The sequence below is a fragment of the Pyrgilauda ruficollis genome, unplaced genomic scaffold (assembly GCF_017590135.1).
Source record: "Pyrgilauda ruficollis isolate IOZ18807 unplaced genomic scaffold, ASM1759013v1 scaffold25, whole genome shotgun sequence".
Taxonomy (NCBI): Eukaryota; Metazoa; Chordata; class Aves; order Passeriformes; family Passeridae; genus Pyrgilauda; species Pyrgilauda ruficollis.
In genome coordinates this window covers 508185-526983 of record NW_024523822.1, presented here as the reverse complement: position 1 = coordinate 526983, position 18799 = coordinate 508185, and the positions used below count along the sequence as shown (strand labels likewise).

At 42.6% G+C, this 18799-nt stretch overlaps 1 protein-coding gene across 1 annotated transcript in view; it reads left to right on the top strand.

Moving 5' to 3' along the window:
* Nucleotides 1-1982: 1982 nt before the first annotated feature.
* HOMER1 (homer scaffold protein 1) overlaps nt 1983-18799 on the top strand; it is an 85306-nt gene continuing 68489 nt past the window's right edge. Inside the window, exon 1 of the mRNA XM_041470751.1 lies at nt 1983-2108. Coding sequence (XP_041326685.1) covers nt 2104-2108 — 5 coding nt within the window. The 5' untranslated portion in view covers nt 1983-2103. The remainder of the gene's footprint in view (nt 2109-18799) is intronic.

Genomic DNA, 18799 nt, shown 5'->3' with positions numbered 1-18799 from the left:
CACGGTTGGTTTTATCATGCTTTACAATTCTGTAACACACACTGGTAATATTCTGGGCTTCTTCAATTTTTATGTGTGGATTGGTATCTAGTATGGTATCAATGTCTTCCTCTTATGCTCATTGTAGTTTGCCTCTGGCAGCTACAACCTCACTTAAGCAGAAAATGCCATGAAAATCCTGAAAGACATCCTAGCAAGGAGCATGTTCCACATGGGGCATCCCAATGCCACTGGCAGTGTACTGGAGTAGTTAAACCTAATGTTTATAAATTGAAGGAATCTCAGGGAGTTAATGGAAGTATTTGCAGAACTTAAGATGAGGTATATCCCCGCAAGATAATACATGGTGCTGGAGCTTGGGCAACTGTGATGGGTTAGAAGCTTGCTGTTTGCATGGCACAACTGAAGAACTCAGCCAAATATTGTAGGTCCTATCCAGCTTACAGGGCTGGCTCTTTCTTTTCGATAGTACTAGCGTGGATGTGCGGGAATGTACGTTTTTGGGAGTACAATTTTAGAACGGCTGCCGTGTTTCTTCCCCGTTTTTCCGGTAACGCTGTCTGTGTTAAATGTCTGCAGAGTGTCTGCAGAGCATGAGGACGCGGGCCTGTGTTTTGGCAAGGCGGAGGGCTGGGAAGTTGCAGTAGCCACGTTCCGGAGAGGGCTGCGCACCGCCTTCGCCCGTGACTCCGTGACACCGGCTCTCCCCGCCGAGCCGCCGGGCGCGGCGTTGCCGTGGAGACGGCGCCGCAGGGGCCGGGGGCGGGAGGAGGCGGCCCGGGCGCCGCCAGCACCTCGAGCCCTCCCCGCTCCGCTCTCCCCCCGCCGCCGTTCCCTATTATAGAAGAGCTTCCGGCGGCGTGGACCACTCTGACATCATCCTCCGCACCCCGGTGACGTCAGCGCCGGGAGTGGGGCGTGACGTCGGTGCGTAGGGGAGCGCGGTGACGTGTTCTATTTAAAGCTCCCCGGGTGGAGGATGGAGGCAGAGCGGGCAGGTGCCGCCGCGGGCAGGAGCGCGCTGGCCGCGTGCGGCGCGGGGCTGTAGGGCAGGGCGCGGCTCCACTCCGCTGTTCTCGCCCCTTCCCTTCCCGTTCCCCGGGAAGGAGGAGCGGGACGGAAGGTGCGGGCTCCGCGCGGCGGCTGCGCCTACCCGCCGCGAGGGGACGAGCGGGCGGTGGCGGAGGTGTGAGGCGGAGGCGGGGGATGCGAGCAGGCACAGGCAGCGGCTCGGTGGCGCCGGAGCAGCCGGGCACCGCCTGAGGCGGCCATCGCTCCCTCCCTCCGTCCCACCGGCGGAGCTGAGCCCACGGCCCCGCCGCAGAACAGCGCGGGCTCGACGGCGGCAGCCCCTCCCGCCGCCCGCTGTCAGTGACCGATCCGCCGCGCCCCAGGACGATGCCCGCCCGCTCGCTGCAGAAGAAGGCGTGACGGCGAGGAGCGGGCCCGCCGCCGCGGGAAGGAGGAGCGGTGCCCCGCATCTCCGCAGCCGGGGGTGGGCGGGCGGGCGGATCGGGGGAACGCGGCGCCCCGGTGCCCGCGGGCGACGCGCGGCCGCAGCTCGCAGTCGGTAGCGGCCTCTCGCCGGGAGTCCGATGCCAGCGCCGGTGCCACGGCTCGCTCTGCCTTCTCGGGAGAATGCATCCGTGCCCGCCACGCTGCTGGCGGCGGTGCTAGGGGGAGCGTCGGCGTGGAGCTCTGTGTGCACCGCCTGCCCCATCCCGCTCCGCCTCTGAGGCACACGGAGCCCTCCGCGGCCGCGCACGTCCCGGCGAGAAGCGTCGCAGCCGCCGCCAGTCCCTCGCGAAGAAGGCGAGCGCCTCCCCGTTCGCCTGCAGGAGGGGACTCGTCCGCCCCCGAAGCCACCGCTGCCGCCCGCCCGGGGGCCGGAGCCGCTGCCTGCGGGCGCCCGGCGGGGCCGGTGGCCATGGGAGCCCGGCCCGCGGGGGGCGCTCCCTAGGGCGCGGGCGGCCCCGCTCGGCCCCGGGCAGCTGCGGCGAGCCCAGAGCAGCGGCCCCGCCGCCACGGGGCTGCGGAGCTGCCGGCGCGGCGAGGAGCGCCCCGGGGACGCGGCACCACTGGTGCCAGGCGCTGCCGGCCGCCATGGGGTAAGGATGTCGCGGGGGCCGCCGGGCTGGTGCCGGGGCTGGGGGTGGGAGCGGCCGCCCGCGGAGCTGTGGGCGCTGCTGGATGCGTACGGAGTCGAGGGGTCTCACTGGCGGGGTGCGCCAGCGGCAGGAATCCTGCTGCAGTCGGTGCCGTGCATCAGCCCGGTGAGGGGAGAGCCGTGCGAGCCGTGAGGGGCGCACCGCGAACTGCAGAGGTTTGCCTCCGCCGTAGCCACATCGGAATTCTGGAGGAGCCGTCTCGGCTCCCAGTTCCTCAATGTAAGGATCTTTCCCGGGTGGTTAGGTGATGTTCCGTCCTGAAAACGACTGCTTTAAACTCGGTGCGCTAGGGTGAAATTCCAGAACAGGGAAGGCTCGCTGTCACTCTTCTGGAGTCTTCAGAGAATATCGAACTACGTGGGAATTTCTCAATAAATTGAAGGCTCTGAGGAACTCGGCTTCACAGCAGGTTCCCTAGTAAACTGGAGAATCCACTTGACAGCTTAAGGAAATTAGAAGGAATAAAATATATAAAATTGGTGAGATCTCATACAAATTGGTAGATAAAAATGTGACATAGATACCTATGAAAACTTTCCACAGTCTTATCCTTAGGAATTTGTATAGTGATTTGAAAAAAATAATCCACGCTACCGGGCTTGTCTGATAGTGGAATGGAAACTCATCCGTGTTCCAAAGCAACAGAAACCTGGTATGATCTGGCAAACTGCAAGGTAGAGGCAGTCTACAAAAGTTACAAATTATGTCCTTTGTATTTTGGTAACTTAGGAATTCAGATGTGAAATTGGCATATTACTATGGGAGTTACAGATGTCTCCTCAAGCTGTTTAGGACGTTTGAATTCTTCAATTTATTAACTTCCTTGCATATGTGGTGATAACAGCTGCGTCCTTGTCTCTGTGCAATCACTGGGGGTCACAGGTCAAGATGTAGGAAGGAATGACTCCTTTCTTCTTAGGCTTGTTTTTATTTTTCTGTTGTCTTCTCTTCCATTAAAAAATTCGAACAGAATAAACCCAAACTTGCAATTGTCTGCATATCCAAGAAAATTATGTTTCTGCCAAAAGTCTAAATGATATGATTTTTTTTTTTTGATATATACTTAAAATTGCTAATCTCACACATGATTATGTAGAATTAAAATAATGGAAACCTTCTCATTGATTTAAAATCAATACTATGTTTATAGATATTTGGGTTAAGCATATCATATTACAAATCCACTGAACTGTTGAGCAAACATTTTGTCTCCAGAACTCCAGTTCTCCTAGTGTTTTAGTTTCATAGCTTCTTAATAAACACTACAAATCCCTATATGTAGAGAGCTGAAATAATTAAAAAAACCACAATTGTTGGTGCAATGACTTGAGTAGTATCTTGGCACATTAAGGTCAAGAACACTAAATTTGCTAGCAAATATTTTAAAGACATTTTAGACAGTATGCTTTGGGGTATTGCAATATAGAATTCCTTTGCAGACCATCTTCTAACAAGGAGGACAAACCCTGAAATGTAGGTATGTGTTACTGATAAGCCCACATCTCTGTAAATCTGAGTGAGCACACCCAGGTCAGGGCCAGCACCTACTTAGTGCAACTATGGTTAAGTATCAGACATCTGTTACTGTTCAGAGCAGAGGTCTTGATTTGGTAGCTGTTTTGAATTCATTTCTAAATGGAAGTACCCATGGATTTCAGAGTATTTCTAAACCAAGATGCACTGGGCTTTTAATTCAACAGTTGATACTCTACTAAAAATTGGGCATTCTAGAAGCAAGTTGCAAAATCATTGATAATTCAATGTACCTGGGTCACATGATGGTCTGTGTGTTATATTCAGTATTTAATGGGTACTGGTATGCTATGTGAGCTTGTAGACTGATCTTGTAGTACCTGGCTGGTGCAGAGCTCATCTATTTCAATGGTTAGAGCACAGAAAACTTGGGAGAGGGAAGTTGGCTTGCCAAACTGGCAGGGGTTTTCTTAGTCTAATTACATATAATGAAGAATTCACTGTTCTGCTGTGCAATGTTCGGCACATGCAATGCCATCAGGCAAGCCAGGTAATTATGCATTGGGTGTGTGGTGGAAACCGACTGGTGAGTAACTGGGCTTTGGGCCAGTGCTGCTCTTAAACATCTTTTTTGAGAAACTTGAAACTAGAGAAAGGTAGAGTAGTTCAGGACACTTTTTTATTGCTGTATCCTTTCATCTCACAGGAGGTAAGTGTATCAAGCCCTGTGGATTATATAGGCCAGACACACAGGATGTCCTTTCTTGTTTCTCTATCTGTCAGTCTGTCTCACTTCTCCCAGTTCCTCATTCCTGTTGCATAAAAACAAATTCTTATCAATAGTTACTGTTGAATGATATAACCATTGTGGACAACCTTTTGTTGGATTGACCACATACAATATAATATTCTTTACCAGAGAAACTCATGTTCTGTCCTAGTTGACAACATGTATTCATGTGTTCATTGCCAGTATTGCACAATCAGTCTTTTTTGAGCAGGAGTCTGATTCCATTAAAAATCCTCAAATAACAGCTCTAAAGCATACTCAGGATTTATATTGGCAGCTTAGGCTGTTGTATGCGTTGACTAGGTATGTACTGTGTTTCCAGTTGGAGCCACTGCTATATTTTTCTTGTTACTGATACTGCTTGTACTTCGATCTGTGAGCAGGGGAAGCATAGACAGGGATGCAGTTGTTGTTTAGACTAGAATGAATTCACTTCTTTACAGACACAATGGGGAAGCTGCACAGCTGTGAATACTGGTAGGGATGCAGAAATTGATGTCCCATTAAACAGTATATCTAGTATTAATTCTTGATTTATTGATGTGTAGTCTTTCCATAACTACTTCACATGATGTCCTTTACATGACAGCTGTGGACAAATATCTAAATTTGCTACTTGCTTCTCCCATAGTTCATGCTGAATTATAAGGAATTACAAGGTAAAAGCTTCTGGAAGATGTGCTCATCTCTGTCATGTCACGTTAGTCAAGGTGTCTTTATAAAGGCTTCATCTTCAGTTTTGTTGGACTATATTTAGTATGTTATCCTCATAAAGGTAGTTATGATACGTGTCAGTGTGAGATGGCAGAATTAGAATACTAGGGTTCTTAAGTTGGCTGGAGAATATTGAGAAAGATTAGTATTTCAGGGTATACTTGTTAGTGCTGCACTTGCCTAGAAATAAGTATTTTAATTTTTGGTAGTCTGCGGTTTGCTGATCCCCTCCTAGATCTTACTCTATTTGAAGTATGTGTAGTTAGTTGAACACATTTCTTTAAACAAAACAAACTATATTCTTGTACTGAAATGTTTGTTTGCTTTCTGTATATGGGTAACAAGACGTGAACACTGTAAAGCACTTGGGACCCAGAAGAATTATTGATCATTGAATTTGTCCAGACTCATATTCTTTAACCTGTTTTCCTTCCACAAGACTTAACGGTAGCGTTGCCTGGACTTTGTTTTAGCAATACTTCCATCAGCTGTGCTCCACAGAAATACTTCAGATAGAGCGAAAGGTGTAGCTTCTTGGCTGTAGTTCAGTGTTACTGCAACTCCTGGCCAGCTTGCTGTCTTGGGTAAAATAAGATGCTTATTGTGTGAAAGCAATGGCAGCAAAGTAGTTTATGCTGTCTTCTGTAGCAGAATGGAGAGTATAACAAGTTATACAGATAACAAAACTCGATTATCTATAAAGAATTAGTAACGTATAAATACCAAAACAGATGGCATGTTAGTCAGCCTGAAATGGTTAATAAACTACTTTTCAGAGAACAATACGTGTAGACCTCTACCATGCTTAAATTATATTCTGTCACAGTCACTTTATGACTTCAAAACAAATCTGAGAAATCTGAACCAGATCTTCTGGCCTGGTAAAATATAAATGAGTGTCCTGATCATCATGAGGGGATGATTGCTGATCTAGTGAGGGTACTTGTAATGAATTAAGGTTGCAATTGATCTGTTTTGGTACTTCCACTCATTATCAAGATTTTATAGGCCAACCCTTTTGGAAAAATCCTACTTCTGAAAATAAACATTTAAGTCCTTCCAATTAATTATGTTGAGATTGTTTTTATTCTCAGTATTTATTCTCATTATATTTCCTCTCAAGGCAAGCATCAGATGTGTGTGTGTTATGTGTGTTCTTGTGATTTCTTTTCTGAAACAGCGTTTGCTCTACCATAGTTACCATTATCTTTGCACGACTCATCTAGATGTTGAGCCAGTGTCTAAGGAAATGCAGAGTCTTGGAGCCACAGAGGTTGCAATGGCTTATAATTCTGTAACAGATCAACACTTCTAATTGGGGAAGGCAATGATACTTAACTAGAGCTGAGCAAAGTATTTCTGCCTGCTAGTTAGTAAAAGTTTTAAGTTGAATTTAGATATCACTTTTATTGGAATTTTTGTTGCAAAAAAATTGTTTTTTATGATTGTGTCATAAAACTGTAATTTGATTAAGGGCTCTTAGCTAATCACTCTTTAAATCATTGCCTTTCAAATCTGTGTCTATTAACTAGTGAACTTCAGAGAAGAGCATTATCATAAGATGTAACACTAATTTACTGGTAGCTTCTCTAGTGTAGGTGCCTCAGACATTCTTTTAGTTGAAGCTATGGTTTTCTGAGGTATTCCAAACCATATAAACAATGCAGATGCTTCAGACTAGAACTTAATTTGTCTTCTCCTTTAGATGTCTGTAATTTGGAAGCTGTTGAGGCCTAAAATAATTACCAAGGACCAAGGTCTCTGCAAGTCCAGAGGTTAAAAGTTAAGAGGTGCTTAGCAAGGAAATCCGTGTGGTGTGTTCATACCCAGGCAAGCTGTGACTAGGTCTGGAACGTACCTTGTATGAGTATATGTATATGTGCCTGTGTTTTATCAATGTGCACCTCCTCTGAGACAGTTTTGCACTGGAGAAGACTCTCAGGCTTCCCCACGTGTGTGGTTTTAGTGTTAGTAACAGTTAACTGACAGTGAACAAAGAAACTAAGTAATTTTGTATTATTTAAACTGAAAAAAAACCCAGAGGCCGCCTCTTCTTTTTTTTTTTTTTTTCCTTCTATTTTAAAGATACCATGAAACATGTATTTAAACGCCCTATTTAAAAACCCTACTTAGGTGAAAGCTTTCTGTAAAAAAAAAAAATTTCAAAGAGCATGTTTTCCTGTTCAGGGTTTTGTGCTGTTATTCCTGCAAGGCTTTTTCAGATATATTCGGTCTTAAAGATAAGGTGTAATGGGTGTTGAAAGCATTGCATTATGAAAAATCTGCTTTTACATCCAGTTTTGATAGTAGACTTCTTTTCCCCTTTCTGTTTCAAGTTTTTTATATTTCCCAAGGCTCAGCCATGTGAGATCCACCAAAATTAGTATTGTGTTCAGGACAGAAATATTAGAGGGGAGAAGAGGCTAGAGGGAGCTGTGGGTTTATTCTACCTGGTCCTTGTACTATGCAGTATTGAACTCTGTTTTATCTACACAGAGTTCTGGTAGTGGCATTACTCCATTTGGTGAAGTAATGGAACTGTGTTTCAGTACTATATTGATTTTCTGGAGCTGCATCACAATCATGCTTCTGGCAACAGACTGCACTCTGATACACTTCTTTGGTGGCAAGTAGTGATGAACGCCAGTCATCGTTAAAAAATTAGTCTAGGAAAATACTGTTTAAACATGAAATAGATGATGTTGGATTGCCAGATACAAGTATATATTGACATTTCCAGTAACTAGTCATAATTTCTGGTTTTTTAGTTATGATTATTAAGTTAGGTAACTTAAGCAGACTGCATTGCTCGTTTTCTGTAATGGGAGGGGAGAACTTGAAATACATAGCTCCTCTCAGGTTTTTCTTCTTCCTCTACATACATGCAAATGATTCACAGGCACTGTTTTGTTGATGTTTGTGGTTGTGCTCTTTGCAAACATCCTGATTATTAAATTTTCACAGATCTTGCCATCAAATGGTGGGAACCACAGAAGGCAAGCACTGCTTCATCCACTTGTCTGCTACAGCACCAATGTTTGTGCAGTGAGCTATGTCAGTACTGTAACCTGGCTGACTGCAAATACAGGGTTGTGCCCAAGGGAAGGGTGACTACAGGTGGGATAGACCTACTTTTTACTGCAGCACTGTCTGTTTACTCTGGGGGGGAATGTTTAAAAAGGTCTGAACTCAGACCTACTCCTGTTGAACTTTGCTCCTCAGTTTTGAAGCTCAGGTCTGGAAAGGTTTTTTGTGACTGTCCTCTAGGTTGAATCTCAGCTTATTGAGAAATGGTATTTTTTTCCCCTTTGGATGGTATATTTTGTAGTAAAACAGAACAGTACCACAGCCAAACCCAAACAAACAAACTCACTATGCCCAAACGATAGTAGGTTATATTGCTGGGTATAGAATTTGGGTTTTTAAAGTGCTTTTAAATTACTTATTGTGTAAATAGTATGCTGTAGTCTTGGATCCGTGGTTAATCTTTAATCTCTTCTTGTAATAGGACATATGATGAGATCTTCCCTGAGTTTTGAAAACTGAAGAATAAGCTTTAAATGGTCAACACTTTACAGTGAAGTGTTGATGAAATAAATAATCTTTGGCATGTATTCTCACAATTCTTAGACCTACTTCTTAGGCCTGTTCATTTCCAACAGACTGCTAGCCCTGGCTTGTCTGTACAAAATTCTGAAAGAATGTATTGTGTGATACTGGAACAAACGCTGTTTTCTCCACTGTGACTTACTGGGGAGTACACAGCCATGGCAAGTATCTTAGGGTACTTCTCATGCTAACAAAAATAAGCATATGCAATAATAAGTGCTGTGTATCTCTGTTGTCAAATGGCTGTATGCAGTAAACTGGGATCCTAAGCAGATATTCAGGTGATTCACTTTAACCCTTGCTTTTGCACTGCTTGGGTTTTTCACTGACTGTGTGACTAAAAGAGTTAACCTGCAATTAGACAGGAACTTCAACTTCTGTTGAATTTAACTTAATTTCAGCTTCTAGATACTAATTTCCAAGTGCTTTTTCAACATTCAAGTGCAAGTCCCTTTACTACATCTAGACATGTGGAGGAACTGACTTTTACTAGGAAACAATTAGCAGTGCTTGGGAATAGGTCGTGTCCTGCAATTGCAGTCTTGGGTATTCGTGGTTCTTAAAAGTACTGCAGAGCTCAGATGGTATGTCTGGCTACATATGATAGTAAAACTCAAAGGATCTTTGAGAAGTTTTCATAGAAAAGACACCAGTGCTGAAGTACATGATTAAAAAATGTTCTGTTTTGGCTGAATTTTGTGAAACGAGCACTGAACACTAGATTCCCTAAGATAACCTCATATCTGAATGTAAATGCTGCCCATGTCTCTTACAATGGATCTTAATGGGCCACTTGAGATTTGAGGTAGTTTTTACTGAGACTTATGTATTTGGTGAGCTTAAATGTGACATAGAAATTTAAAAAAGAAACAACAACAAAACTTCCTCTTTTGTCCACATTAATTATAGTTTTTAAAATCAGACTGCAACAAAAGCTAGAGTAGTTCTATTCCTGGGATGGAATGATGACGGGTATTACAGGGTCCTTTCCAATATGCCGCTTTTGTTGTTAGCAGAACTGGAGACTTAATATTATTCTGGGGTGAAGTTCTTAGACAAAGAAAGGCAATCTGCATCTTCTTTAATTGTTCTTACAAAGAACAATTTCACTTGGCATTAAAATATATTTAAAGTCCTTTTCTTCTCCTTAGTAACAATGGCAAATCCAGCATTCAAAGGATACTGCTGGTCGTGAGTGCTCAGAGATGGAAATGGTAGTCCTCAAATCACTTGCACTAAATCAGCTTTTACAGATAGAATTCACATCTAAATCTTGCAAAGGTTACCTTCTGCTTCACCGTCATGTTTGTCTTTTTGTCTTTGTAATTCTGCCACTGGCTAATGCTTTTCTAAAACCGAAGAATTTGCTTATTCGGGGCACCTTACATTATTTTTTCTTATATCTATACTGTTCATCTTCCTGAAGAACTGTTACTCTTCATTTCCTTGTAACACTGGAAAAATTTTTGCAGTTAACTATGGTATGAGTACTTCCTGCTCACGGTGTTCTATTTACTATATTAACCAGTCTGTAAATGCAAAATCTGTTAGTGAGTGGGAAATAGCAGTTTCTGCTACATGGACTAGTATTTGATGCTTCAGTTAAGCCTCTTTTGGACATAACCATGGGAGCACCTAAGTGCTCCAGTTTGGGAAGACTATACCACTTTTAACATACAGCTTTAAAATGTTTTTAAATGCAGCTTTCTTTAAAACTGACTTTGCAATGCAAGCATTCTGTAAGTAGCTCGGTTTTGGCCACTGTTTATTTCATCGATACAGAAACACTAGGGCTTGGTTTCTTACATTTAATATCTGTTCTGATATTTAAGCACAGGCAGGAGTGAGGGAGGCTTTTCTAGTTCTTGTTTCACACATAGGTTTTGAAGGCATGGAACCCTACCAGCTCATTCAGGTACCATGTACGGAAAATTGTTAATAAAAAAAAAAAATCATGCTAAAATAACTAGCTCTTAAGAAACACCAGTTCTTGCTTTTTGATTAGATGCTTCTTAACTGTAGTAACATGCATTTGTTGCTGAATATTTTTATTGAACTGGTAAATATAGGCCTCTAAAATAGGTAATTGGAGCCAAAACTTCTGCACAAACTGTATGGTGTTTTTTTTTTTTTTTTTTTTTTTTTTTTTTTTTTTTTTTTTTTTTTCCCTCAGTTTGTCAAAATGCTAAGCAGTGTTCTGAGACCTGATTTTTAAAAATTATTTTCATCTGAGTGAAGCTCTGACGCCCACCTGCTATCTTGGGTTTAGAACTAAGGTCATCATAAGTGCCTTTCAGAATTATAAGCTAAATTTTGAAGTGCTGTTTGCGGAGTGGTTGTTAATCTAATTCCAGTACAACACATAACACTTTGTCTTTACCAGCCTCCACCAGCACAATCAAAGGAAGTGCATGAGCTGTCAGTGAGAAAATGTTTCTTGACATTATTTCAGTAGCAACACCTATGCTGCGGCTAGTACTGATGCTGTTTTGTGTTTCCAGAACTGTCATCTTCACAGAATCAAAGAATGGGAAAAATAGGAAGGGACCACAGTGGGTCATGTTGTCCAACCTCCAAGCTCAAGCAGGGTCATCCCAGAGCACATGTCGCAGGGTTGCATCTGGACGGTTCTTGAATATCTCTATCTAGTGAGAGAGACTCCACACCCTCTCTAGGCAATCTGTTCCAGTGCTCAGTCACTGCACAGTAAAGAAATTTTTCCTCATGTCCAGGTAGAACTTCCTGTGCATCAGTGTCTGCCTATTGCCTCTTGTTGAATTGCTTGGCACCTCTGAGAAGATGGTCCACCACTGGTCCATTGTCTTGACACCCTTCCTTCCAATACTTGTATACACTGATGAGATGCCCTCTCAGTTGTTTCTTCTTGATGTTGAACAGCCCCAGCTCCCTCAGCCTTTCATCATAAGAGAGATGCTCCAGACCCCTCATCATCTCTGTGGCCTCTGCTGAGGAGGAACTCCATGTTTCCGTTGCCGTGAGGAGCCCAGAACTGGACAGAGCACTCCAGGTGAGGCCTCAGCAGTACCAGGGCCAGATGACCTTTCATAACCTGCTCTTCCATTGCGTGGCAAAGCTCTTCCTATTGTCCCCAGGATACCACTGGCATTCTTGGCCACCAGCACACACTGCTGGCTCATGGACAGGACCAGGACCCCCAGGTCCTTCTCCACAGGGCTGCTCCCCAGCAGGTCAGCCCCAGGCTGTGCTGGTGCCTGGGGTTGTTCCTCCCCAAGTGCAGGACCCTGCACTTGCGCTTGCTGAATTTCAGATTGTTCTACTCTACCTGTCTTTCCATCCTGTCAGGGTCCTTCTGAAGGCTTGCACAAAATTTGGAGGTGTCAGTCATTCCTCCCAGCATAGTATCATAACTGAATTTGCTGAGGGGAAATCTGCCCCTTTTTATAGGTCAAGGATGAGCAAGTTAAACGTTTAGAGTCCAGTGTTGAACCTTGGGGGACACCACTAGGGACAGGCCTCCAACTTTGCCACTGATTTTGATCCCCTGAGATCTGCTTTTCAGCCAGTTCTCAATCAATCATAAGAGAGATGCTCCAGACCCCTCATCATCTCTGTGGCCTCTGCTGAGGAGGAACTCCATGTTTCCGTTGCCGTGAGGAGCCCAGAACTGGACAGAGCACTCCAGGTGAGGCCTCAGCAGTACCAGGGCCAGATGACCTTTCATAACCTGCTCTTCCATTGCGTGGCAAAGCTCTTCCTATTGTCCCCAGGATACCACTGGCATTCTTGGCCACCAGCACACACTGCTGGCTCATGGACAGGACCAGGACCCCCAGGTCCTTCTCCACAGGGCTGCTCCCCAGCAGGTCAGCCCCAGGCTGTGCTGGTGCCTGGGGTTGTTCCTCCCCAAGTGCAGGACCCTGCACTTGCGCTTGCTGAATTTCAGATTGTTCTACTCTACCTGTCTTTCCATCCTGTCAGGGTCCTTCTGAAGGCTTGCACAAAATTTGGAGGTGTCAGTCATTCCTCCCAGCATAGTATCATAACTGAATTTGCTGAGGGGAAATCTGCCCCTTTTTATAGGTCAAGGATGAGCAAGTTAAACGTTTAGAGTCCAGTGTTGAACCTTGGGGGACACCACTAGGGACAGGCCTCCAACTTTGCCACTGATTTTGATCCCCTGAGATCTGCTTTTCAGCCAGTTCTCAATCAGCCTCACTGTCCACTCATTCAGTCCACACTTCCTGAATTTGTGAATGAGGATGTTGCGAGTGATGGTGTCACAAGCCTTGCCCAAGTCAAGTAGACAGTATTGACTGCTCTCCCCTCATGAGCTGCTTATCAGTGGAATGAACAGCCTAGTTCAGGTGTGGCTGTCCTTCTCTGCCTGTTGAGGTTCATCCCCATGGCACAGCACTTTGCGTAAGTGCTTCCCTGACTGATGCTTACTATGCAAACCTGTCTGACTTTTCCCTTATCAGCCACTGTAGTGGGCTGTGCAGAGGACTCTTTGCTCCATGCTTGGTGTGTGTTCATACTAGTGTATTTAAAAATGGATTTTGCCCTTTATCATTATTTTGTATCTCATTACAGTGGGAGGTTGCCTGACAGTGTGAAGCATGTCGTTAGGAGAGACAGGATTTGGAACCATCTTTGGAATACCTTCAGTGATCCAATGAGCAAACTGCATTACCTATCAGGAATGATATTTGGATGTCTCAGAATGTTTGGCATAAGTGTGCTGTGAACAATCAGGGAAACAGACCTGGGACTCCCAGTTACAGGTCAATATAGGTTCAACCACTGCATCCAAAATTCAATAGTGTTTACTCGGCTGTAAGTTATCGGGAGGGAGAAAGTTGCTGGCATGGTAATAATATGCTGAAAATTAATTAAAGAGTCTTTATAGTTCCTGTAGTGCTCAATGAGTGATTCAAATTGATTTGTTATTTATGAACGTAAAATTAATTTGTTTACCTTTCTAGGAGTCTAATTCAGTTCCTTGATACAAATCAAATGGTCCAGTTCTCATCTTTTGATGTGGAACAGTGATTTTTTTTTTTTTTTCCTTTGAAACTCAACATGCAGCTGTAGCACTCTTGTTGGGATTGCAAATTGTTTGAAGATCAAGTGCTGGTGATGAAATGCGTGTCTATTCAGCCCCTTCTTATGTCAGTTCTGATACTTCCATTGGTGCTGGTGGAGGCATGAGTTCAGCTTTGCGGTGTCTGTAGTCAACATGTGGTAGTGCCAGTGGTTTATTTCAGGGTGTTTATTTTTGAGGGTTAAGTGCAAAAGCTCTTAAAACTGTTAACTGACAAATTCTTAATGTCAAATATATTGTTTGTGGGTTTTAAGCTAGAAGTGAAAGGCGTGACAAGTGCCAGGCCCACTTAAAGAAAAAGTTTTTTCACATGGAGAAAACATATCAAAATTAATAACCTGGAGATGTGGAAAAAGATGGAGTGGATGTGGTTGATTGGGTGAGAAGTGGTGAGGAGGTGTGATTGTTTCTATATGAAGGTCTACAGGGAAGCAAAATGGAAGTTTAGAGCTAATAAGGAGATGAATTAAAGCTATTAAAAAGCAAAGAGAAGTTGGTAAAGACTGTGGTGCCAAATGAGGAAACCTCATTTTAGTACAGACATATCTTTGAGACAAATTCCAAATGTGGAATAATAAACAAGGAGAATATGTATTCCTTGGGTTTTCTGCTGTTAACAAATTGCCAAGACATCTAGTCTTAATAATAACAAAATTATGACTAGTATTATTTTAGCATTGTCTCTCAAAGTCAAAGATGATTAGAAAAACAGCAGTTAGACTAATTTTTCAATAGTATCACTGTTTACCATATAATTGCCGTTTATCTCAATGGAAACATATTGTGACTTGATTCTGTGATTTTGTATTTCTTCTATTATTTTCTAGGTTCCAGAATTCTCATCAGTCTATTGTCAAAAGCTTCAGCTTTGCCACTTTGCTCCATAGCTGTAAAATACAGCCATCAGAACAGAAATTCTTGTCTAGGCAATGATGAGACTTGATGGAGCATGCAAAATCACACTGAATGTCAAATCAGAAAATACTGTGTTTACATTGTTTATTGAACTCTGCTGTATTTTATGGAATCTAAGAGGATGTGGGATTGCCACTCTTATTATTTCAATGATTTACATAGCTTCATGTCCTAGTGCCATCCCTCTGTTCTTCCTTCATACTGCACTACCTGTGCATGATGACACTTGTCAGCGCTGCTGAAGGATTTTATTACAGCTGCTAAATTGATCTAACCAAACTTTAGAACAGAGGGTGTTGATTTACAGACAGTCTTAAGCTTTCATGTCAGGACAGTGAGGAGTTTCAGTCTGTCAATCTTCTGAATCTGCTGCTCTGGGTGGCATTTCTACCAGTGTTGTTGTATGACCCTTACATCCCGCTGACCACTATGATTAACACCAAAGACCTTGCACGGTGCTGTGTCTATCTATCTCTGCCTCAGCAAGAGCACCTAAGTGGCCCATGCAATTTGGCTTAATTCTCACCTTGTTTAGTCAGCATCAATTGGTCTAATTAGTTACTTGTGAGTGGCATAAACAGCCCTTATTACAAGCTGAAAATTGTTTTGCAAAGGAAACTACTGAACTTCAGATCTTCAAGAATCCATAAATTAATTTGAGTGTGTTTGTGAAATGTGAAAAGGAAAACATGCAGGTCATGAATAGGCTTGCATTCTGGAAGTTGCAGAGATTGAAAATTATGTTCCACCTGGAGCCTTCCTCCTCATTTTCCTCATCCTTCTCCATGTCCCTGGAAAGGAGACTGCTGCTGCGCCTGCTTGTAAAGCAGTACACGAACTCCTGCTTCACTAGCAGAGTCTCCGGATCCCAAAGCAACTTTGTACTCTTGCTCCCTCTGCTTCTATTATTTTGGAGATCTGTGCTTGTACTACTGGTCTAAGGGGTTTCTTTATTTTTTCTCTTCTGGTTTTTTTTCCCCCCCTTTAAATTGTAGCTCTTGTAATGGTTCTGAAGACTATAGATATTGTTCCTGAGGACCATGTAGAAAAATATAGAAATGTAAAATATATAGAAATAAAAAATATAGAAAACATCTATTCATTTAAGCTCAAGAAAACTGGTGGTGCAGGAAGACAGGAAACTATAACTTAATTGTTGCATGACTATGTAATAAAGTACTGTGTGAAATAGCAGTAGAAATTCAAGCTAAGCAGTTAAACTACTTAATATTCTCCCTTAAGATATTTACATGAGTTCTCTAAGAGTAGTCTGACTGTCAGAACTCCATTGCAGGGAGATTTTAGATAAAGATTGCAAAGGAAGAATTGTCTCTGTACAGACAGTATCAAGGAACTAGGGGAACTAACTAGAAAGCCTGGTTGTGGATTGCTTTCAGGCCTTTCTAAACTTATTCTACTAACAAGCATGAATCATGGTATTTCTTCCTTTCCACTTTCTTCTCTTTTCTGCTTGTGTTGCAAGTGTGGCTAAGTTGGATTTCCTTGCTGTAGAGTGGAGAGAAATGAATATTTTTAGACCATTCATTGCCTGCTTGTTTCTTATTCCAGATGCAGCATAGCTTAGCTTAATGCATGTAAGGGCTGTTGTAGGAATGTTAATATCTAGACTTCTTTCAGAAATATCTCATTACACTGTTATTTCAGGATTCTTTGTTTATAGACTAGAACCTGACATTAAGTTGGGGGTTTTTTGTTTACGTCTGATAAATACTTTTAGTGACTAGATGTGGAAAATAGCTGTACATCTTAAAATTAATTGTCTAGTTCTAGAGAGAGAACTCCTCTCTTGGCTTCCTGACAAGAATTTTCACACAGAGCAAAATTCAAGAAGAAATTACAATTTTTTAGTGTAATGATTTCTTAGTATTTTCACTGTAGATAAATATCTATTCTAAAATTCAACCTAACATAGTTTAGCTGCTCTTGAGTCATTAAAAGCTAATGGTTGGTTCTATCCAATTTTGTAATTAAAACAAATTTAAGGTAAACATTTATTCAGATACCTTTGTCCACTTACTTGCACAATTTAGAGGAATAATCACTTAGGTACCTAGAAAAATTATGAAGATATGTATACCTATATTCTTGGAATAAATTACTAAACTGAAGTGAGAGCTTTAGGAAGATAAAGCTGAGTATTTGATAATACACTTCTTAGTACCTCATTTGATTCCCAAAACTCTCCCTTGATTTCTGCTATGAAAATGAGCTTTTCAAGGTTGAGTGAAAGGACAAAAAAAGGAAAACCTTAGAGAGATGGACTATCATTCAGCTGTGGGAGTAACTTTCACAGTCAGTGATAAATTATTTCTGTGAATGTTTCCTGCAACACTTCAGCTGGTTGCTTACCTGCTGAACTTGAGCAGCATACAATAACAGCATATGGGCCATTGGAGAACAGGCATTTAAGACAAACCCAGAGAACTGCAGAAGTGAAAGCAAATCCAGTGTTTATTTTCCTTCTTTATAAAAAAAAAAAATCAGTTTAACACTGCACTATACATAACATACGGGTAGCTTTATTAATCTTTAGTGTAAACAGTTCCATGTTCATTTTTTGGTCATTATACCAAAAATTTAAAAGTTTTTTGGGGATTTTTCTTTGTTGTACTATACAAGCCTTAATTTTAAGTACTGGGCACTGATTTGTCCTCAGCTTTGCAACTCTGCCACCTTGCATGCTGTTGATGTTACTAAATTTGTGAGACTGTAATGCCTGTACTGTCCTACAACTCAATGTAAATCTGTGCTGTGGAAACAGCTCTTTACTCTTCTAAAGTTTACTGAGATCCTTCATGAGTCCCTTACGAATGGTAAGCTCAGATGGAAGAGGAATGAGGTTAGGTAAACTTTCTCATTTGTCTTCATGTTTGTTCAGTAGCAAGAGCTATATCTTCCAGGATATGGTAATCCTAACTCTTGGGATGTCACATGATGGCAACACATTTTACACTGTCAGTGGTTGTTTTATGGTGCCTGTTTGTATGAAACTCCCCTAGCTCTTTTCTTTCCCTTCCTTCTCTGGAAGGTACCATGTGTGGGCTTCCTGAGCATTTGGTTGAGATTGGCACATACAGAGTCATCCATTTGTTCCCCAAACAGACTGTTTTATAGGATTGCATACCTGTGCATCATAGGATTGTTAAGGTTGGAAAAGACCTGTAAGATCACCACGTCCAATAATTAGCCTAGAACCAGCACTATGGTTACCACTAAAACATGTCCTCAAGTGCCATATCCACTTCCAGAAATGATGACTCCACCACTACCCTGGGCACTCTGCTTGATAACCCTTACCATAAATAATTTTTTTCTTAATACATACTCTAAACCTCCCCTGGTGCAAATTGAGGCTATTTCCTCTCGTCCCATCACTTTTTACCTAGGAGAAGAGACTGACCCCCACCTGGCCTGGCTACCACCTCCTTTGAGATAGTGGTAGCCAGTGACAAGGTCTCCCCTCAGTCTCTTTTTTTCTTCAGGCTATATCTCCCCAGCTGCCTCAGCTGCTCCTCATATGACTTGTGCTCCAGTCCCTTCACTCGCTCTGTTACCTTTCTGAAGATGCCATCCACCTTAGCGGATGTGCCAAAGTGTTACCAAAAGGAATTGAAATATTTTAAGTTATGTGGTTTCCTGACTTGCCTGCTGTGTAATATAAAACTTCTATTAACTGATGCAATAATTACAAGTGAACAGTTTTTCTGCTAATGGAAGTCCATAATCACTGACTTAAGCAGAGTTCTGTCTGCTCATAGGCATCAAATTTAACCTGGTTTGTATAAAACTATATTCTTTGCATTTAGCTGTATAAATACATATTTTGTATATACTTCTTAGCCCACAGTAAAATGTTTCAAGGTTGTTGTTTGGATTTTTTATTAGTTTTTTTTTCCTTTTCAAAAATGTGGGTGTTAAGGTATGTAAATAGAGTGCAACTTTTCCCTCTGTTTGTCCATATAGCTCACAGATTTTCACTAGTCTTTATAGAGGCACTGACATTTCAAAGATAATAGATTTCTGGTA